The sequence below is a fragment of the Prunus avium genome, chromosome 8 (genome assembly GCF_965620075.1).
Source record: "Prunus avium chromosome 8, drPruAviu1.hap1.1, whole genome shotgun sequence".
Lineage (NCBI taxonomy): Eukaryota > Viridiplantae > Streptophyta > Magnoliopsida > Rosales > Rosaceae > Prunus > Prunus avium.
The window spans coordinates 38,163,424-38,186,218 of NC_142291.1; the positions used below are offsets into that span (position 1 = coordinate 38,163,424).

At 37.5% G+C, this 22,795-nt stretch overlaps 4 protein-coding genes and 1 long non-coding RNA gene across 7 annotated transcripts; 2 read left to right on the forward strand and 3 right to left on the reverse strand.

Moving 5' to 3' along the window:
• Positions 1–1,366: 1,366 nt before the first annotated feature.
• LOC110763429 (uncharacterized) lies at positions 1,367–2,744 on the reverse strand. The gene is made up of 2 exons (XM_088245375.1): positions 2,403–2,744; positions 1,367–2,298 (listed from the first exon to the last, which is right to left on the reverse strand). The coding sequence occupies exons 1-2, from the start codon at positions 2,598–2,600 to the stop codon at positions 1,597–1,599; spliced, it is 900 nt and encodes a 299-aa protein (XP_088101501.1). The 5' UTR covers positions 2,601–2,744; the 3' UTR covers positions 1,367–1,596.
• A 3,959-nt stretch (positions 2,745–6,703) lies between these two features.
• Positions 6,704–8,492, forward strand: LOC148292696 (uncharacterized). 3 transcript variants are annotated; one of them, XR_015826170.1, is made up of 4 exons: positions 6,704–6,887; positions 7,056–7,130; positions 7,221–7,279; positions 8,242–8,492. It is a non-coding gene; the product is annotated as an uncharacterized LOC148292696 (long non-coding RNA). The 3 variants fall into 3 exon arrangements; XR_015826171.1 differs by having other exon boundaries at positions 7,056–7,107; XR_015826172.1 differs by lacking the exon at positions 8,242–8,492 and adding an exon at positions 7,919–8,235 and having other exon boundaries at positions 7,056–7,279.
• Positions 8,493–10,061: 1,569 nt separating this feature from the next.
• On the forward strand, positions 10,062–11,010 carry LOC110763431 (ethylene-responsive transcription factor 4). The gene has a single exon (XM_021966218.2). It carries the CDS (start codon positions 10,143–10,145, stop codon positions 10,686–10,688), a length of 546 nt encoding a protein of 181 aa, XP_021821910.1. The 5' UTR covers positions 10,062–10,142; the 3' UTR covers positions 10,689–11,010.
• Positions 11,011–12,857: 1,847 nt separating this feature from the next.
• Positions 12,858–16,018, reverse strand: WRKY21 (WRKY DNA-binding protein 21). Its single transcript, XM_021966219.2, has 3 exons — positions 14,603–16,018; positions 14,338–14,463; positions 12,858–13,334 (listed from the first exon to the last, which is right to left on the reverse strand). Exons 1-3 carry the CDS (start codon positions 15,397–15,399, stop codon positions 13,190–13,192), a joined length of 1,068 nt encoding a protein of 355 aa, XP_021821911.1. The 5' UTR covers positions 15,400–16,018; the 3' UTR covers positions 12,858–13,189.
• Positions 16,019–19,976: 3,958 nt separating this feature from the next.
• On the reverse strand, positions 19,977–22,548 carry LOC110763434 (Signal recognition particle, SRP9/SRP14 subunit). Its single transcript, XM_021966222.2, has 4 exons — positions 22,388–22,548; positions 21,939–22,007; positions 20,768–20,861; positions 19,977–20,226 (listed from the first exon to the last, which is right to left on the reverse strand). The coding sequence occupies exons 1-4, from the start codon at positions 22,457–22,459 to the stop codon at positions 20,150–20,152; spliced, it is 312 nt and encodes a 103-aa protein (XP_021821914.1). The 5' UTR covers positions 22,460–22,548; the 3' UTR covers positions 19,977–20,149.
• Between the last annotated feature and the right edge of the window lie 247 nt (positions 22,549–22,795).

The following is a 22,795-nucleotide window of genomic DNA, read 5'->3' on the forward strand; positions in this document are numbered from 1 at the left end:
AATGAACACCTAAGAAGACAATATTAGAATGATGCAAGCAAAGATAGAGATAAATGGGAAATGTCAGCATTCCACATCTTACTCAATCTCAAACCCAACTATCTCCTTGGTTCAGCTAAACTTTACCTGTATCTCAGAACATTCTACAAGTAATGAACTTTAATGACAAAAAAGAAAGAAGACTTGCACTACAACTACTCCAGTTACATTGCGAAAAATCCTACTTAGCTAGCTCATGCTTTGAGTCACACTTTCCAAATGCAACCTTATTGGTTGTTCCTATAAAACCCTAGCATAAGGAAGCACTAAGCAGGGGTCACGCTAGACTAGAAGCCACCAGAGCAAGGGCTGCAGTTTTTACATGGCCTCTTGAAGAATGCAGTGTTTGTGAGTTATTGCTTGTGCCTCATCTCAACAACTCGGATATGGTTTCATTGTTTTCCTGTACGGCATGATCTCACTCAGCAGATTATTCTACACTGGGGTTTCAACAATCATCTCATGTTATGGTACATCTATGTCAATAATATAGTGCTGACTCTGACACCTCCTTGTTGGTGTCTTCTATCTCTAATTTCGGCCATAAACTCAGCTATATATCAAAGGATTTCTCAAATTTCTCTTGCATAATTTGTTCATACCATCTCCCTAAAGTCAATTCATATCATCAAATGGCTTTGCAAGTTTAGTTTGGTAGATTTGTTTCCTTGTAAAACTACGTGACCGTGTAATCGTAAGGAACCTACGGCATTTAAAGTTCATGCTGTATAAAGAAAATCATCAAAGAAAATATTTCATGAAAGACGAGATCAAAATGAAAAATTGGAAATTCAAATTAAGAAGAGGGATCCAAGCAACCATAAAAAACAGACAGAAATATGGTGAAGCATGGCAAAGCCATATGCCTCATTAACTGGGCAGCTCACTTATTCAATTCCCCTCCTGTCTTATTAAACTGTGAAGAAGTAATGGCATACAATGCGTAATCACAGCTTCGGACTGTTGGCAAACAGTTGGTAGGTATGCTTTCAAATCTCAAATAAAAACCCAAGAAACGAAGAAACCCTAATCCAATTATGAACAACAATGTAGTTTGATTAAACCCTAATCCAAAATGAAGTAAAATTTGTTGCAGATAAATCAACTGATTTGGGATCAAATTGCAGAACAAATTAGACCTACAAGAATGGCAAACAATCTAGCAGAGTTTGAATTGAAGTGTGTGGAAGTTTACCAAACCCAGCGTTTTCAGATCGAACACACCATTAGGTTTATACAGAGACCTTCGAAATCCCTAACTGCACTTCATCGCAATGACAACATACATCATACAAGGGTTGCAGAATGCTAAAATGCGCAGGGTGAATACGATAACTCATCTTCTTACTAATTCAACTCAAATGTACTGAAGTTGTTACAATCTCAAACTGTCCACAAACCCTAGAAAGAAAAACAATTCGATTTTCAGGCTGAAAAACTCGATAATGAAAGTAAAAAAAAATAAAAATCCGATATATATTTTTTTTCTTAACTGCAAACACGAAGAGATTTACAAGACTACCCCTAAAACCAACTAGTCTCTTCCTCCCTATTCTCTCACTTTCTTCCCTTCCGAGCGGGAGCTTTCTTCGCCGGCGACTTGACGCTTCTGGGCTTCACGCTCCGAGTAGGAGCCTTCTTTGGAGTCGCAGCTTTCTTCGGCGCAGGCTTGGCCGCCGGAGCTTTTCTTCCCGGAGATGACCTCGTCAGAGTCCTCGCCGCCTTGGCCGGCCTCTCCTTGGGCTTGGGCCTTGGAGCTGCTGCCTTTGGCTTGGCAGCTGCAGCTTTTGGCTTGGCAGCGGTAGCTTTAGGCTTGACAGTTGCAACCGGCTTAGACTTGGCAGGAGCAGCAGCTTTGGGCTTTGGAGCAGCAGCCTTCGGCTTTGCAGCAGGTTTCGGCTTTGGCTTTGGCTTTGCTGCAGCAGCCTTTGGCTTCGCCGGAGCTTTGCTTGCTGGCTTAGTCGTTTTGCCTCCCTTAGGCTTCGCAGCAGCTTTAGCCTTGGGCTTGGCGGCGGCCACTGGCTTCTTCTTCACCGGAGAAGCAGGCTTAGGTGCCGCTGCGGACCTAGCAGAAGGAAGCTTGAATGAACTTTTGACCTTGACGAGCTTATCGGAAGAAACAAGCTTCTTCAAATGGTAAAGCAGAAGCTTCTTGAAGTTTGGAGGGAGCTGCTTGTGCTTTTCTTCGATGAACTTAGTGATCGCATACTGGCTCGAACCAGTTCTCTCCTTCAAAGTCACAATCGCATCCTTAACCATCTGCAACAATGGCACGAAATGAAAATCAGATCGAAAACCCTAAATTTTCAAGCTTGAGAAACACCAATTGAGAAAAGCGCATTCGAATTCGAGAAAATGCATACCTCTTCATAAGGAGGGTGAGTGGGAGTGGTTCTAGCCTTCTTGGGAGCGGCTGGTTTCTTCGCCTTCGGCTCTTTGGCTTTGCTCGCCTTGCCGGTTTTGGCCGCCGGTTTTTCCTCGGCCGGCTCGGTGCTGGCCGGCTCCGGTGGAGGATTCTCGATCGTCTCAGCCACGGCGGCGATCGCTTCTTCGGATGCCATCGGATTGAGAAAGAGAGATTAGGATTCGAATTTAGGGTTAGGGTTTGAAATGAGGAGAGAGAGAGGGATTGAAATCGAAGGATGGAGATCTGGATCTATAGCAATGTGTGTTCACTGGTAATTTCGTTGTGAGAAGATGACGGAAATTGAACGGTTTAAATAGTCAAGTGCCTGAGAGACGATATCCAAAAGCTGAGCTCTGATTGGCTGAGTAGCCTAGCACTGGGATCGCTCCCTTTCAGAAGTTTGAATGTGGGCCATTGGATAGAACGTTGTGGACGGTTGTGAATGCTTGAAAGATGAGGCATAGAAGGCTGGGTTAGGAAGAATGGGGTTGTTCATTGTTGGTTTGGGTGTGCTTTTGTGCCCAATTGATTTGAGCATAACTTGGCCTAAACTTGATGGATTTGAGTGAGGTTTTTTTCATCTTGTAGGAAATTATATGAGCTTTCTAATAACTATTTGTTTGTGTTTTTTGGATAATGGGTTTGGGAGATATTTGGTTTAGAAGCCACAATGGTTAGGATTAGGGTTTTTAGTGATGTTATTGTGGTCTCAAGCAATTTTAAGAGAATGCTTGGAACCAAATCTGGATTTTTTCACCTCATCTCCTAGAAACGTAGTTAAGGAACACATTAGTTCAAGAATTGCGAAAATCAGCCCGGATTTGGGTACAAAAATGTGGCTTGGAACATGAATGAAGTTGCACATCTTTTTGCACCTTGTGCAAGGTGTGACATATTACATATGGTATGTATGCTATTTGTATTTTATTTTTTTTAAATGACCTAACAAATTAGCACTAAATCTCACACATTATGTGGCATCAAAAGTGATCTTGGAACAAAAATCCCAAGTGAGTACTAAATCTATTGGTCATTGGGTTGTTTAACAATTAAAAGTATATATGATAAAGTTGAGCATGTTTATAACATTGACACATAGTGCCACTTGAAAACCCAGGTAAGATATCTTTGCTTATCCTTGTAAACATATTATATACCCACAAATTTGTGTCAACCAAACATTTTTCATGTAAAATACACAAATAGTGTAGCAGATGTTCTTATCTTTGCTTACCTCACTCACTAGATTACTAGTTGCACCTATCTGCATCAACCAATAAAAAGGCTTTACATACCCATAACCAGAATTTCATTCCTTGTAGCAGCTTATATATCATCCCTAACTTCTGCATATGTTTCTGAAATCATGCAACGCAATCAAACTCGTATGTAAATTAACAAGATATAGAGGAAATTTTGGCCTTGTAGACAATTGACTTGGCATGTTGGAACATTTCATAAGAAGTTAAGAACAAAGGTGTAGTCGTCTTCATTTTGTGATGGCTCCTTTTGGTTCCTCACATCAACTGGACTTGGCTCTTTCTAATAGATAAAATATACCAAGCGGAGGAAACAAGAAGTCGAGAACCATATTGGCTCAAGCCAAGATCAATTGACTGAATTTGAAGCATATATAACATGAACTTTTCAAGCTTATTAACTTATTCTTGCATTATTTGGTGCAGGATCGAAGTTAAGGGGTTGGTTTGATCCAAATTTTATTTTTGTACTTGTTGACAAAGACACATAACTTTTGTTAATATCTAAGCCAACCTAGCCCTCCCATACTTGCATACAAGAACCTTCCTTCTTTTTCAACGACTTACACTTGATCTGCTATCTCTTTCTTGGCTAAAATTTCTTCTCGTTTTTTCTACTTCCTCTAGACAAATCCGAGTGGATATCCAAAACTCTCTTTCTCATGGTTGATTGTTGCGTTAATAGTTTTTATCTTTCTTTCGACTGGTTATGCCAAACAAAGTAAAAGCACACCAACACTTGAAACACTATGAATTTATCCAAGGCCCCATCATTATTTTTCAAACTCAAAGCAATTGTGGGAAACTTGATGTGTTATACCTTAGATAAGAACATATGGTAGATTGGAAAGTTAAGTCAAAATCATACAAATCGCATTAGATTAACACTCCATCTATGTGTATCTTTGTTGACCAAAACAAAAACTCTGCTTGTATTTAAACTTATATGTTAACCCATATCATTGTGCTTCTGTCCAAAATGATGGCATTTAAGCGTTTTGGATTTTTTGCATTTATGCATGCTAATAACGTAGTTTTAGACATAAGCACACATCAATATAGGATCAAAACTCTTTGGGAAGATGCCAAAAATGCATTAAGTTTGATCCTAAATTTGACTCATTCAAATGGCCTCTAATCTCAAAGATAAAGACAAATCTTGCAGATTAGAGATGTGTTGCAAGATAATAGCCCTCATCCATGGCACACTCACCTCCCACAACTAGGAGTTACCTACTTCCAAGGTGATTAACATTCATAAGTGCTTTACTCAAATATAAATCTAACATTAATACTATAAAACACCAAGATTTTTTGAGTGTTTTTATTAAATACAAGCGATAGTCTAAATTATAAAGAGATGGAGGTTCACATACACACACACACACTACCAAGGTGCCATGGGGGTTTGACCTTGAGACTATTAGTCTGCAAATACAGACCTTTTAGCTAGACCCTAGTGACATATTTTCAAATTTTAGTTATTAATTGATTGGGGATACTGGAGTTCGAACTTTTGAATTTCTTCTAATATTGGAAAGATAAATAACACTAGACTAAATACTAGTATAGTGAGTGCATAAGAAGTTGTTGGGTTTATCTTGATTGCAAAACCTTATATTATGCTCTTTTTACCTTGTAGTGTGAGCTTATGGTATTAAGTTTGTTGTTTTTCCTTATTTACTCATTATATCCTTTCTAATTTGAAACTTAATTAGCTTTACCCAATATACTCATCATTATTCCAAAAGTATTACTATATATTTAATATATAGAAAGTAAGTAAATATAATATATAATGAGTAGTTCTACTACTAATAATATTGGACTAACTTACCCATGTTATTATTTTTTAAATGGCACTTTTGACACTTAAAAAACTCTTAATAATAATATCAAGGGTATTGTTGGAAACTTTATAACTTTTCATTCCTAATACTGCACTAACCAAACATGGAAATGAGAGATAATTGCATTTCCTAGTCCTCATTTCCCAGCATTTCCAAACATGGGAATGAACATCCTCTATTCCCATCTCGTGGGATTAGACATGGGAAGTTTATTCACAAGAAGTTCAATCCGCAAACTAAACTGCCCCTTATATCTTGATAACTCTATAAAATATACTCAATATTTCGTATTTAAATTCTATTGAATTTTTATATTAGCAAAACAAGAAATTTCACAATTTCAAGAACTTTAGGGCCCGTATGATAACCATTTCAATTTTAGTTTTCATTTTTCATTTTTCATCTTTTGTGCTAGAGTATAGAGGAAAAAAAGGGAGAATGGAAGTGAGAATAAGAGTGAACATGAGATTGAGAGGGAAGATGAGAGGGGCGGAGAGAGGAAGGAGTAACAAAAGTGAAAACAAAACTAAAAACTGAAATCTATTTGAAATTGTTTTCACTTTTGTTACTCTTCCCGCTCATCCTCTCCTCTTATCTTCTCTCTCAATCTCATCCTCACTCCCATTCTCACTCCTATTTTCCACTATACTTTACCATAAAAAATAAAAAATAAAAACTAAAAACTAAAATTAGAATGGTTATTAAACAGGCCCTTAAATTTCGTCATTTGCAAATTCTCCTATCCAAATGAAAGGTAAAAAGCTTATATGTTGAGCAGGATGGCTAACTTAACTAGCTTTTCTTTGCCATATTCATGGCATATGATGTGGCAACCAAATCCAGCTACGTCTTCATTTGTTTTTCAAATAACATTAATTGTTTTTTTGTTGCTTATTCAAGTGTGGGTTGTAAACCACTAAAATAATACTGTTAATTATCACTAAATTGATTAAATATTATCTTATAAAACTTTCAAGAATAACAAAAAAATATTGGTGCCTAAAACTTTCAAAAATTACGCAACATAATTTGTATTCTAAAGTTGCTATTTTGAAGAAATATGACAATTTTTTTTATAATTTTAAATAAAAAAACTATATTACCAGGGACTGATACCAACGGTAAAGTGTCCATTTTTCGAACGGTTTTTTTTAGAATAACGGCAGAGGTTTTCTTTCCCTCTTTTTTTGGTTTTTGGTTTTTTTAATGGTCAAGATAGAGGACTCCATTGCTTCTCGGATTCCTTCTATTTTCCCCAAAACCCTAGACCCACAGACAACTCCCGCCAACGAGTGAGGGTTTTGCTTCACTATTTCCAGCGAATCAGCGATGGTAAGAGATCTCACGTCCATATCCATCAAATCAATTTCTAATTTTGTTTTCAGTTTGTTTCCCAGGAATATTATCCATTTTTCCCGGGCACCAAACAGAGTGTTGATACTGCGCGTCAGATTTTGAAATTTTCTCAAATTTTCTGAAATTTTTAATAACTAATTTTAGGCGAAAGTGGAAACAGATGTGGATCCAGGGCAGCCGAACTCGCAGAAGGAAGGTTATCTTATCTCAAAAGACACAGTACAGACGGCTTGTTTGTGAATTTCCAATATGATTCACATGAGAAAATACATGTCTGGCTTTAAATTGTATGTGCTCATTTTGTGTCAGATTTCAACACGGATCAAACCGGAAACCACTGGCGTTGATCAAGAAATTGCGAAAGGGCGGTAAGCGATTTAATTTGACATTGGCGCTTGATTTCTTGATTTAGCAATGGATTTTCATTTACTGGAGATACTGTTGTTTGGTTTAGCGCAAGTAGTTTACAATATAAATGGTGGAATAGTATGCAAAGCTATCAGTTTCTGAATTAGCTTCATCTTTTAGATTTAACGTTGTGTTATTTCAACAAGTTTGTTTGGTTGGATTCATTATCTGTGTCTAATATTCAAAATTATAAGTGCCTTTGTAAACTTTTCTTTAGAGTTTATTCTGTTGTTTCTTGTGCGACATCTGCTTGCCCCTTGCTGATTGTATAGCCGTTGGCTAAATTACGGTAGTTGTGTGATAACAGTAGAGTGGGGTTCTCAGCTTCTTGATATGAAAATTTAAACATGCTTAGCTTAGGCCTGAGGGGTTTTCTGAAGACCCTTGGTTTTGTTCTCTTGTTAACTGCTGCGCTAGGACGCTGCGACTGATTTTCAAAAAGCATACTGATTCACTGTAAGAGGCTAATGTGAATTACACAAGAAGGAAAGTAGAAAGTTGCACTTGGAAACTGGTTCTAAATGAATGAATATTGTAGTTTGACAAATCATCACAGGTTCTTCTTCTCAAAGGCATTGATTTTCTAATCTGGTTAACAGGGGACAATGTTCTTTATCTGCCTTGTTATCGTCAGTGATTATGCTACTTGTTATTCTAAGAATATGATAGATATGGCACAAGTGGTCCTCGAATAACATAAACCTGTGTGGTGAGTAGATGCTGGAACTTCATAAAGAGTGTAGATGAACTCAATTTACTTTACATTGCCACCATTATTGTTTCTTGTAAGTTGAACTTCATGTAGTTTGCATTGCTACCAATACCATAGAAAGTTGTGTTGTAAGCTAAAATAGTACGAGGATCGTGATGAACTAAAAAGGTTATTATGCTTTCTCTTTGTCAATTTCTATGCTCGAAACAGAAGCAAGAGGCACAACCTGGTGAGAAGCCATAGAGCTAGTTTGGACTCTCATGCGCAACATGATCATTGTACCGAAGATGATTGGTAGCATCATTGGTGTTACAATGGCAAAACCTTCAATCAAGTTAAAACCAAGCCTGAAATGATTGGCCACTGTCTAGCTGAGTTCTCAATCAGTTACAAGCCTGTCAAGCATGGAAGCTCCCCTGGTATTGGTGCTACTCATTCCTCCAGGTTCACTCCTCTCAAGTAACAAGATTTTACACATTTCTTCACTCTACACTTAATAGCAGTCGTATCGTTATATTTTCCAAAATCTGCTTAATTATTTCTTAAATCATGTAAACCTGTGTGATCAAATCTCAAATGCACAGATTATAATCAATGAAATGGAAATCGAGTATGGTAAGTTTCAACTCAGTTTGGTCTGATGTCATGGCGTTAACTATTAGAATGGACTAAATCAGATTCTATTGCTGGTTTTTGAATTTGGGCCGTCTAAGACGTGGGCCTCCCCTATTGGGTCCAGGCCTACAGCAAAATATCGTACAGAACTTACTCAGCCCGAGCCCAAAAATAAAATATCCAAACAATTTTCATTTCCGTTTTATTTGAAATGACAAGTGATGGCGGGTGATGAAAAAGTAAAAGTTAAAAGATAATATTATTAAAAAAAAACGGTGAGAGAGAGTCTGAGCGTGAAAAATTTTCAGTGTCACTCTATGCGGTGGTGGGCTACGATTACGAGGCGGGAGGCTTTGGCTTTTCAACTTTCAGGCTTAGGTAATGATAGTGTCAGCGTTGTCAGGTAGAGACACGACGTTGGGCCCCACAACACCACTCACTCACTCGAAGAAGAAGTCGTCTAATTTTAACTTTACTGCCATCGTTCATGCCCCACGTGCTCCTAAACCCTTTATTCACCACTCGACCCCACCACCCCTTGCCGCCGTTTCATTTACTTCTAATTTGGTTTGACTCATTGTGTTAGTGTTGACCTAAACTGTGGCGCCTTTGTTGTTTATTACATGCAAAATGCTAATTATATTGTGATTAATTTCTAATTGTTCATGCATGTATATTTTACTGTGGTAAAAAATAACACGTCTTAAGTATCTGATTTTAATCGTATGTATATGAACTTGGTTATCTAATATGTTATTTCTGCACTGTCTTAGAGGGAGGGCAATTTTAACACATGAATCACTCAAAAAGCAAAATGAACGGAAATAAGAGTGGAAACACAACAAAGTGCGTGGTGGCCCTAACCTCCCCAACAATACAATATCTGTAATTAACTCAGTGTCGCCCTATTAGTTGAAGATGCAAAACTATGTGCATACTGAATTTCTAGCTCGGCCCTACTAAAAATCATGATCACATACTGAGGAGGAGGGAGCTTTCTTTCCCATATCAAATCCCGCAGTAATGGAATGGATACCAATTAGTACATTATCCAAAATTTTAAAGATCCAAAGATTATGCAAACCGAAGACTTATGTGCCAAAGATGATGCCTTCGTCTGTCACATTGAAACTGACAATTATAAATGTTGGTCCACAATCCCACAGTATATAAATTGAAAAAATAGTGTGGATTTGTGCAAAGCATTTTAATTATGCCCCACCAAATCTCATCGTTACACGCATGCACTTAATGCGTCAAACCCATAATGAAATCGATACCTTTTTCAACCCATTAAAGAAAAGAGGAAAAAAAAAATCCTTTTATTTTAATTTAATATTATTAAAAATATTTTTTTATTCAACCCAAAGGCCAAAGCTTGTCGGCGTTAACCCAGACTGTCTCCTCCACTATAAATAACCTCCAAAACTCGAACCCTAAACTCTCACTCTTCTCCTATTTCTCTGTCCGTACAGTCCACTCGGACAACACCCCCAATGGCTGTAGACGCGCTGCACCTTCGAAAGACCTCACTCTCCCTCGCTGTCGAACCGCCATCACCACCGCCACGTCAGCCTCCGGCTCAGCCCAAGCACTCGGCTCACGTTAAAGGCGGCGGAGCCAAGGAGGCGCATTTTAGAGGCGTGCGCAAAAGGCCGTGGGGCCGATTCGCCGCTGAGATTCGCGATCCGTGGAAGAAGACTCGGAAATGGCTCGGCACCTTCGACACCGCCGAGGAGGCCGCTCTTGCGTACGACGAAGCCGCGCGTAGCCTCCGCGGTCCGAAAGCCAAGACTAACTTCGGAGCTCCGGCTCCAGCTTTGCCTCACACGCTTGCGATCGGCGGTGGATCCGAGATTTTCTGGACTCCGCCGCCGGTGTACTTCATCGGCGGAGCTCCTTCGGGGGCTCCGGTGAGGTCGGAGTACAAGGGGTACAAGCTCGAGAATGTGGACCTAGTGGTGAGCGAGCAGGAGAAGAAGATGAGGAAAGAGAAGAAACCGTTCTTGTTCGATCTGAATCTGCCGGCGCCGCTGTTCTGAACCGCCGTGAGCCACCGAGGTAGTTTGGCTTTTTTTATTCCTGGTGAAGCTTTTGGCTCCATTCCATTTTTGCCCTTCTAAGTTACTCCTTATTTCCACATCACATGTGTACATTTTTGTAAAATACTGGAAAAGAAAAAAAAAGGCGGTTAAGGGCGGGCAAAGTTAAAAAAAGTTAATTAACGACTGTTAAATCCGTTTGCTATGGTTTTCATCGTTGCACCACTGAGCTTAGATTGAGTGGATTATTTGTTGCAACTTCCATGGTGAGCTTTGCGTTTTTAATTTTTGCATTAACTAATTTTAATTAAATAACTTCTTAGTTTGGTGCTAGAATTGCCACGCACGTGTTTATTTGACTCATAAAAACTGGATTACTGATACTGTAACTGATATTTAATTAAATCTGTTTCCATTTTTTATATGCAATTACTATGCAAATCCCTTGACAAAATCAAAGGGTAGGTAAAAGTTACCAAACTGCTAAGGCAGCTAAAATCATCGTCCAACTTGATGTTTTGTTGTTAATCAAGTTGATATAGCATATATAGGTGCTTGTCCGGGGGAGTCTTCCTGATTTAGCTATCTCAATAAAATTTATGATTAGTTCGAAGAACGTCTTGAGATTCAGGCAATTGCTAATGATATAACTAGTGAAATTATGATAGCGTCAATTGTTCATCCGATGAGCTTGAGCTTAGGCGACTGCTCGGAAAACGCCATTCCTACAGTAATCTCTCAATGACTCAATTTCATAAACTTCTTATTTGGGGTCAAGTAGTATTCCACCATGAGTATTGGGTGGTCCGTTCCTTTTATCTTTGTATTTGAAGGCTCATAGCACTTAGCCCTTTTATTCTTAACACTGCCCAGCTCAAACTTGGGAAGACGATTTCATTGTAAACAATTTTGGCTTGGGTTGAGCTCTATAACTGAAGCCCAACTCAACAGTTTCTATCCACACGACAAAGAATTTGGTTGGTGGGAGTTGACTGATGTTCATGCATAGGCCTGGACGGGCTTTTTTATGAGGAGTATCTCTTCTGAGGAAAGGAGGTTGGAAGGAGGCAAGTATTATCCATCAAAAATGAATATATTTTTGAAATATTTCTTGTCACCGAAACGATTGAGAAAGCCTAGCCTCCTCGCTGATTGTCAAGAATTAACACCTTTGCGTAATCATGAATTACTTTGGTGTGTTGACCGACTGTCTTCCTCTGATTGGTTAGGCACCTGTTAATCAAAAAGGTTTTGGAAAATGTTGCAGCAACTACAATTACTAATTACACCATCTCCAATCTAGTTGACTATCTTCTCACTCATGGCTGCTATAACACGCCATTGACCTTCATTCAATCCCACTATTTCTTTATATATAAAAGCTGAAACAATGAGATAACCCATATCACAAGCAAAAATACTAGCTAGAAGAAGACATCAATCATTTCTTTGTGGTACATTGTCTTTCATTCTATAACTTTTTGGTAGCCATATGTGATCACTTCTTTATTGCAAGGTCCCAAGAATCCCAACCAAAGCCATCCATGAATGAATGAATATATACTTCCCCTGGCAGTGTGCCCTTTTTACCAACTTGATTGATTCATAATTCATTCAATCCCAACAATTAGGCCATTGGGAGGCCAAAGAGAATTTTTCTTTCTTTCCTTTTTTGATTAAAAGACGTTTGGAATTGGACCCAAAGAAAACACACTGGATTGGATTCTAATTTCTAATGAAGGAATAATAACATCTCAAAAGATTTTGAATGACTGCCTTTTGTTCCCCCTTATTGGTCACACCTAACCTCTTTTTTTCCTTTTCTTCACAACAACTGAAAGCAACAGTAGTTGGCAAGGACTGAAAGCAACAGTAGTTGGCAAGGACTGAAAGCAACAGTAGTTGGCAAGGACTGAAAGTAACAGTAATTGGCAAGGACTGAAAGCAACAGTAACTGGTAAGGACAATCATATATATATATATATTATATACTCTCTCTCTTTGTTACTTGGCTTCTAATTCATCCTTCCTTAACTATCTGCCTCAAGCCCACTTCACCCTCTCTCAAATTGCAAAGACCACTTGCCTAAACCACTCATGATTGCACTTTCCACCCAGAAAGTATAAACAACTGCTAAATACTGCAAACAAGTGAATGAAAACAACAAGTACCACATGAAAGGCATTTCATTAATTCCAAAAACCCTACATTGTTTAAACCATTGATTGCCTAACAAAAGGAAGAAAAAAACATGAAAGAGAGTTCTTAAAGGATGATCCAATTTTACAGACTTCTTTCAGTCCTCCCTGGGGATTCACGCCTGCTTGCCTGAACGCCAAAATGCTTGAAGAGCTAAATCCCCAAAGCCAAAATAACTGCTCCAACTGTATGTCATGCTTGAACCATGCAAAATATGTACAGGAGCATCTCAAGCCGAACATAGATAAGGGTTTGATAAATTGACTGTTGGGCTTGAGCTTGGCCAGGCTCTCCATGAATTTCATGTCGTTGTAGATTGTGATGGTATCCTTGGGTGGTTATGCTCACCTTCATAGGTAACAATAAGCATAGAGGGTTCTTCCAAGCACCTCTCAACATGCTTCCTTGCTGGACAACCTCTCATGCTACTACATTTATAGTATCCCCTGCAAAAGTTAAAAGGAGTTTCAAAAGTTAATTAAGTACCTAAGAATTTTAAACTTAAAGTCCATGATCTTCTACGAACATAGTAGTATCGAATAAACTCAAAAGTGTATCAACAAGCATTACTAAATATTACTTAAAGTCATATTCAAAATTTATTCTTTGAACAAATCTTGACCCCTACATTTGAAAGTGCATAGTATAGAATAAACTCGAAAATGCATAGTATAGAATAAACTCAAAAGTGCATGCTAGTATCGAACAATCTCGAAAGTGTAGTAGTATTGAATAAAGTTGATGTGCATCAACAAACATTACAATATCAATCACATATCATCCTCAAAATTGATTCTTTGAACAAATCTTGACCATCATTCAACTGTGAGAGTCTGGACAAAAATTTGTACAAAAGAAAACAGAATCTGACAACAACCAAACATGCAGGATTGCTAGGAAACTGAACTTTTTTGGCCACCCATCTCTTCTCAGCAACAAATGAACCAGGAGAGTAACTTCAAACCACTTGACACTAGATGTTTTTCTATTGAAGGTCATAATTAGCATACTTGATAAAATCAGTAAATCCAGGGCTATTCCACATTCCCAATGGAGCCTACTAGACATTACATCTAACAAAACAATTAAGTGGCATCAATTTGCAGAATACTAACAACAGATAACCCACAAGATGACTTGCTGATTACCAAAGATATCACAATCCAATTGGTCAATCATACTATCTGATTTTTAAATGGGGGAATGCATGCCTCTACTGTGTATGTGAAGAAGTAAAATAAAAAGAGTTAACAACACTAACATTCGCAAAAATATAATATTCAACCATCCTCATCAACTTATTTTGCATTTCAAGCTAAATTCCCATAACTATCAATAAGTATAACTAAAATACTGCAATTCTGCATATTAGATATAAAGCATTGAAACAAAATTTTATGCATTAAAATCAATCAAGTTCTCATTTCAAAGTGCAGAAATATATCATACCTAGGGTGAGGAGAACCCTTGATTGGCTTCTGGCCATACTTCCTCCATGAATAATCATCTGGAGGGATATCTGCAAGCTTGTTACTAATAGCAGGCACCTTAATAGATCTTTTCACTCTATGTTTCCTGCCAACAGAACATAATTAACAAAAAGTTGTTAAAAACAAATACAACTGCTGCTCCATGACATGAAAGAGAAACATTACAAGATATTTGTTGACAAGGTTTAGATGAACCAAGTAGAACATAAGGAGAAAAATCCCACCTCTTCTTTGAGCAGTGACATCTACCACTGCTACCACATTTCACACTCCCATCGTCTCCCCTTGCAGAACACTTCCTCTTATGTTGTGAATTCTGATCCGAAGAGTGAGGAGCCCCAATCAAATGGAAGGAATTACCATCAAAGTTAGCCACACTTCCATCTATGCTCAAGGAAGAAATGAAGGATCTTGTAGATGACATCGTAGGTGTGCAGCTAGAGCTATCAAAATTCAGGTTTATGCCACTATTGCTCTTACGGTACATCATTTCTGCTTGGTGTTTCATTTGCTGATGCTGCTGAAGGAACAACCTCTGCTGTTGCTGATGCTGTTGTTGCACTTGCTGTTGCTGCTGTTGTTGCTGAAGGAAATGATACTGTGTTGGAGGTGCTTGTTGCGCCGGTTGAAGCGGATTTTTCCCATTAGTGCTTAATTCCAATGATGGGTTTCCCAAACACAAGGAATTTTTAACATTTAAACCCAAATCTTGAACTGGGTTTTCAGGAAAGCTAGACTGAATAAAGTGAGGAGTTTTGGATGGATAGTCTGTAATACAATTGGGATTATCTAAGAGGATTCTTTCAGGAAAAGGAATTTGAAGTTTCTTACGCTTTCTAACTCTAGCATGACCTAAACCAGTATTGAGAAGGGAAACAACTTTCTTGAACTTAGACACGGCCTTCCCAGTTTCCACCATCAAATTCCTATACTGAACTTGATCTTGGGGCTGAGAAAAAAGACTTAGAACTCTATGGCAGCTTTCAACAGCTGCTTTGTTAGCTTCTTCGACGTCCTCCATTTTAGCCCCCCAACCAAACTAACAAAAACTAACCCCTATCCTAAATTCTGAAAGACCAAAAATTTAACCAAAACACACCATAGAAACCAGAAACTCTGAAAGCCTACTTACGTCATAGGATGTTCAACAATCCACATCAGACAAAAACAAGTACCTAGATAGCCAAAATCCCATTTTTAACGGAACAAGCTACGATTTTTCTAATGAAATTTCTGGCAGGAGATCAGAACCAACTGGGTCTAAGAAAATTGATTGATAAAGAGGACAACCCAGATAGAAATCAAGACATTATAACATAGAAATTGACAAAATTTGGAGTGACAGAGCAAGAAAAGAACCAAAGAACAGACCTTGTTGGACTTGGTGCTGTCAAACCCTAGATTCTCAATTCATGCTTTTGAGATTGAAAGGTGTGAATGAGAAGACTTTGGTTCGCTTGATAATTCACACTGCCATAAGAATACAAAGCCCCCATCTTTATTTAATAATATAATCTCTTTCTTTCTAGAGGGAGAAACCCAAAGAATTCAACAGAGAGAGAGAACGAGGGCAGACATAGAAATCAAAAAATTTAATAGGGGAGAGAGATGAGAGAGAGAAGAGAGAGGCATTTAAATAAACAGTGAACCAGGCAAGCTCAGAAATAAAATGAAACTGCCATCTATGTCACAGATTTGAAGGCGGGTCCCATCAAAGACCTTTGTTATTCTCTTTTGGGAAATGGTCTTCTCTACACAGACGTCCACATAATGTTAAAGTGAGCCTTTGATTTTTCGGTGTACACGAAGTTTTTTTTTTCACTTTTGCTTTTACTTTTTCAGATTTGATTTTGTATTGCATGTATAAAAACCTCCTTCAACCCAATTTCAATTTTTCAACTTTCAAAATTTTTATCCTTCCTGAGAGACCAGACCAGACCCACTAATTCAGCTTTAGCTTTTGTAACTTCCAGTTCCAGAAAAAAAACTGTGCGCTTTGTTGAGTTGTCATACGGTTATTAGGTTGTTGAGGTTTGTTAAGAGCTTTGGCCTCTTTGCATGTTTTGCTGCACCTGCACCTGCACATTTGGACTTTGGGTGTGAAAAAAAATGAGGCCTCACGATGGTTTGATACCTCATGAGTCTGCAATTCATTGACACTTGTTTGAACGTACTCACATGTAAAATGTGTCGTGAACAACAAGAATCAACAGTTAGAAATTGCTCGGCAACGGCTATGAACAACATACATCAACGGTTCAAAATTAATCATACCTGCATAGCGCAACAGAACTCTATATAACATATAATGTTACTAAGAATCAATATTAATGACCCCGTTATATTTGCTAGATATTGCTCTATGTGCCTAACAAATATCACTCCTCTTACTGTTGCACCACTTTAAGTCTTGGATTTTACCATTTCAAGATCGTGAAGTAATGTAGTTTCATAATTCAATTTTAAAGGTTTACCAAAAAAGCAAATAGTCAGAGATAAATTAAAACTAAAAAAATCAAAGAATAAAATATAAGAAACATTTTCTTTGGGTCAAATAAGTAACAAATTTATTCTAGAAAATAAAATAAAAAAACATAAAAACATAAAATATAACATTAAAAGGCACAGCCAAAGCTCCTTGTTTTACTTTGCTTTGAAGTCTTTTTTTTTTCTCTGTCTGCGCGGCTTATCCCATCGTCCGTCAATAAGTGGGGCCCGAGCCCAGTCCAGCACTCGAGAGCATCCAATATAGCCGTTGCCGAAGATGGCTAATCGTACGTCGACACGCGTAAAATTGATCGCTAAAGTCTCACACGTAAACCAATGTGTTGTTTGACTGCCCGGCTCTCTCTCATTTTCTATCTTGCGCCGGGTAAACACTGTTAGTTCGGTGCCTGACACCGCATGGGGTCCACCGATCCTAGCACCGTTGACTTTACCCCCTCTCTAATTGGTGTAATCAGCTAACTTCCAATTAATTAATACATATTAAATAAAACACAATTTAATTATTTAATACCTAATTATAGTTTTTTTTTAATGAACTTTTACATACCTAATTATGATGAATCGTGAAAATGTTTTGATATTATAACGAACGTATCTTATATAATTATTATTCAGTTTAATATGTTTCATATATGCCATGCAAATTTTTCTTATTAATAATGATTAATGTTCTATAATATTGCAATCATGCATATTTGTCATAATTAACGGTGATCATAATGTAATTATTATGATCAATATTTTAAGCGATACGTTAATGAACGATTTTGATTATGGCACGTGTACGGTGAAGATTCATTCATTACCATAACTAAGTGAGATGTTAATAGTGCACCATAATTAGTTATACTCTCCTCCATTCCATATAAGGATAATGTAATTAGGACTCATACAAATTAGTTGACATCGTGAGCATCATTTTCAGACTGTCCTTGAGAATTGATACATGTTCTATTTGTACTTGAACCCCTAACAATAATGATGTGGTTCTTTCTTATTTTGACGGAAACAATTACAATTGCTTTGATAGATCTGAGGAAACCAACATTCACAGTCCTTTTTTGGTTTTAAATCCTTTTCCTTTTTAAGGAGGAAGACCATATCTCTCCCGGTAGTGAAATTTCAACATAAAATCAAATCTTACAACAAGAATTACTAAAATTGTATGTTACGATCTCATTTTAATTTCCCTTTGTTGTACTTTCACTTAACCAATCAATTTTCTCTCGTTAGTTTTTCTACATGAAAGTGAAATGCAGACAAGTATTTTCTTTTTTAAATTTAATTTCTATATAGAATCAAAACATAATTATGAGTAATAAAAAGTAGAAAAAGAAAAGGCGCATCAAAGCATGGTTTTTTTCCTTCACAAAGTGGCACAAATTCATACTTTACAACGTTTAACTTGGAACAATTCAGATTTTTTATGGAACAAAAGGTTAACTTTACCCAAAATGTACAGCCACGAAACACATCAAATCTTTTGCTTTTTTCCCTTATTCTTTATGGTTATCGAGTTTTTTCTTCTCTTGTTTTTTCTTGGAGCACTGATTTTTTGTTCTCCACACGCAGTTTTGTTTTTCATTCTGTTGATATGGATTATGGAGTTTCTTGATCCTCCTTTTTACAGTGTTTAAAATTTGAGGAACTAACATGACGATGGAATTTTCCTTCTTCGGCAAGGCAATAGTCTAATTGATTGAAAGAGACGAGTACACATTTATAGTTAATTGACCCAACCCACGTATATGTGAGGATTGAATTTTTAAAACTATCTTTAAGGAATCGCAAAAGCTTCTTTATTACCCTTTTGTTCTCTGTTCTTCCCTTCTCCCTCACACTTCTATAACATAATGATTTCATCAACCCCCCAAGCTTACATGTTTTCAGGTTAGTGTCTGCATTAGCAAAACCCACATTAAAGAGAGACAGAAAAGACATTTAAAAAAAAAAAAAAAAGTTAATGGATGGAAGCAAAGCACAAAATGGTCCTCGTTGGAAGGAACCCTGTTCATAAAGATAACATTAATTCACTTTGTCCTCCTCCTAGACATTCTGTCCCAGTGTGACAGTATCCATCTGTCTCTTTAGTTTGATTGAAGAATATTTTCCCAAGCTCCAAGTGCTCCGGCTTTATTTTGTTCTCTTATTACAAATACTATCTTTCTTAGGGGGTAATGAAAGGCACAGAGCTTGAGCTCGGCTTCACAAGCTTTTGTGGCACATGAATTTAACACTTTAACCTTTTTTAATGGGCTAACAGGATAAAGTAAAAATAAAGGCAAAGAGTGTCTTGGGATCTGGTAAGACTGTACGGCTATCATTAGGATGGCAAAGGCAAAAACATTATCTTTGTTTGTCTAGAGAGCACGTCCTTCTTATATTCACGAGGAAAAACTTATCCATTCCCGTTTTATTGCCGTCATATTTATATCTCTCTTCTCATATCGCATATCAAAAAAATAAAGAGAACGAGACAATGATACAGAGATGTGGAAGTATTTCTCTATATTCATAGGCATCTCCAATTTGTTTGTAGATGGAGTAGCCCTGAATTCTTTTTTACATTTGTGGTATTTTTGGAGCAGAAAGTGCGCGCGTCTCTTCACAGTAAAGCTTGTCTAGCTTCGTTTGAGCTATGAAGTTTTGATGTGTTGTTGTGCGGGCAATCTGCTAGCCTAGCATTTGCTGCTGCCCAGCCCTGTTTGATTTATTTGGTACTTGGAAATATACTGTGAGATGCAGTTTTTGCTCCCCCTATGATTGAGCATTGAAACCACGAGGAAAAAAGCCTCCCTTACCAGTGACGAGCAACGTACATAGCTGACTGCAGTCCCCAGTCAATCATTGAGAACTGTATGCCATTTGGATTTTGCCCCAAAACATTGTAACCTAAATCACACAGATCATTGACCCAAAAAAATAATTCACACAGATCATTTTATTGAGGCCCAAAACATAACCCACATAGTTCAGGCCACTTATTAACCCATAATGGGCTCTGTTTGTTTGAACTCCTGAGGGAGTCAGTGTTACCACAAATTTATTTTCAACTGTTGAACATGTTGACCAAGATAAAGCAAGTGAAAGTCGCCAAAAATCCTGGTTTATAAAATGCAATCAAAAGCGAAAATGGGGAATGAGAATTCAAGACAACTTTTGTAGTTACAAATTTCGTAGTTGTAGAAGATTCATTCAAGTAATAAAATCCCTGGATCATAACAGATCAGTCCAAAAAAATTCTAACTGTACGCCAACAAAAACTATTGTTTCCTTCCCCTTCCTTTCTTGGTTGGCTGTGCATCCATCTGGTCTTTCCCGGTAACTTCTGCAGGATCCGCTGTGCAAGAGAAAAAATAAAGAAAGAAAGAATGAGTTGTAGTTAGAATAATTAGTAAAACTCACATTAAGGTCAAACTGGAAGCTATACATAACACTACAGCACCATAACAGATGCTCCAAAGGGGATCCATAGGGAGCCCCCAAATAGTAGCTTAAGAAAGGCAATGCTGCTTCAACCATTGCATCATTCCAGAACATTAATTCTCTAGACTCCATGCAGAAAATAACTTCTCCATTACATTTCACATGGCATTTGAAACAAGCTTTTTAGCTTCTCCGAAGGTCCTACGTATTAGTGAAAGGTCCCTAGGTGCCTACCCCTTGAAGGACCTTTCGTAAAAGGCCACTCAAGTTCAAACACATAGCAAGTTCTGGTATAATTGGATTGGGCCCTACAGTTGTGGGACCAAGTGAAAAGGGCACATTAGCAAGTAATCTAACTGGATTTAAACTAAAATGAATACGAAATGAAATACTTCATCGATGTTCCAGAAGAAATATTAAAAAGTTTTAAGATTAGGCTTGGATAAAGATAATACCTTCTGGACCCCTGGACATCAAAGTGAAGAATACATTGTTAAGTTTTTCCATCTTCTTTGCATCCTGTGCCTGATCTGTTTTAAATTTCAGACACTGCAAAATGCAAAAAGGATCAATCACATGAGTAAAACAGGCAAATTTTGATGATGATATCAATGATATGGAACAGTTTCTTGTATCTAATAACTTCAGTTTACAGAAAACACCCAAGTTTCTAGTAAGCCACAAAAAGATGCTTCAATCCAGGTTTCCAAATACAACTACAGGGCATATGGAGATTTTTATATAGTCTGTGTTCTACATATACACAAGCATTCCATATTCCGAAAATGCACAAAGAAAAGTGCAATCATGTCAAATTCAGCCAGATGCCTCATCTCACTTCTTGCACCAGCTTTCCATGATTAGGATTTCTTCACCCAAAAAAGTAGAGTAAAAGAAATGGGAAGACAGAAGAAAAAGGAAACACATTGCTTTATGCAGCTAAAAGCACTATCACCATGACAAATCACCAGATTCCAAGTAATGGCATTCTCAGATTCAATCTGGGAACAATTTGGCATGAAATTAGGTCCTTCAAATACGTATTTTTTATTATATTCAAGACGTTTTCCTACTTAGGTCAGTTCGAGTATCAGTTCATGTGCTCAACAGTGAAGAAAACACAAGACAACAGTTTGGAATGGATTAGGTGACATTAACAGATTTGTGTAATTGAAAAACAGAGGCGAAGAAACTTAGCATCTAAGTCAAAGAAAGGGTGATAAGTGTACTTCTGCCACATCGGTACCCAGAGAAAAAAAATGTCCCAACAATTTTAATAAAAAAGCCACCAGAATATGATATATTTACATTATTAATCAAAATATAACATTATAAGAAAGAAGTCCACAGGTTCTCTTAATCTGTCACTAGAAAGAGCATCAACAGTACAAAACTGAGAATACTCAACATGACAGGCTACTTGTTTCCTATACCTTTCTGAACTGCGGTAATTCTACTCAATTTTTAACAAACGAAAGCTTATTGAAGTTCCTAAACAATGAATAGGGTTACACAGAAGTACTAAATTTAATGTTTTGTTCATGAAGTGAAATCAATAACAATCTCAGCCAGCTCTGATTACCCAGATAAGTTAATACACAGTAGTATAAGGAAATAAATTAGTACCTCTTTATTATCAGTGACTTTGAGAACCAATTTCCCATCGCAATGCCTGTACTTCATCACATATCGCGTCTACATCAACAAAATAGATCCATCAGAATGATTAGAAATCGTTAAATCCCAGTCAAATAAATAAATAAATAAATAATTCAGACCAATTAATTCTTTGTTTGGAAGGTATTTAAAACAATTAATTCTTTGTTGCGAAAACATAAGAACTAAAATCAACCAGACTATTGAAGATTAGGATTTTCATGCACTGGAAGACTGGAACCGAGAAAGAAAATAAATCGCCCAGTCCACTAGTACACTGTGCCTAATGAAAAAATTTGCTCGCTCTTGCTTGTAGAGAGCGCTTGTTAAACACATATTTAAAAACTATGCAATTCTACTCGTTTTTCTTTGATTTTCTGGGAAGACAAACAGAAAATATGAAAAAGAAAGTTACGTACAGATTCGGGATCGGCACGGAAAAGCTGTACGGATCGGTCGACGAATTCATCCCAGGAAGTTATATATACCATTGTTAGGGTTTAGGGTAAAAAGCTGCGTTTTCAGAGAGAACGAGGAGAAATTCAAGGAGCAGAAAGTATAAAATAGAATTTTGGGGAAGGGGGTTTTAAATGTGTTCAGCGCAGTGCAAGGTCGGTTTAGTGTTTATTTACGATTGGGCCTTGGGTTTCACTGAAAGTCGGGTTGGCTGTTTGGGCCTTGGCGAGCTCGGTTATAGCACGAGCGTCGTAATAGCATCAGTCGTTCATGTGAGCGTTTATTGTTCACGTGCTTCAAAATAGCATCAGGCGTTCACATGCGTGTTGAAAATCACAATAATAATTCTCTTACGATAATTTTATTAGGAA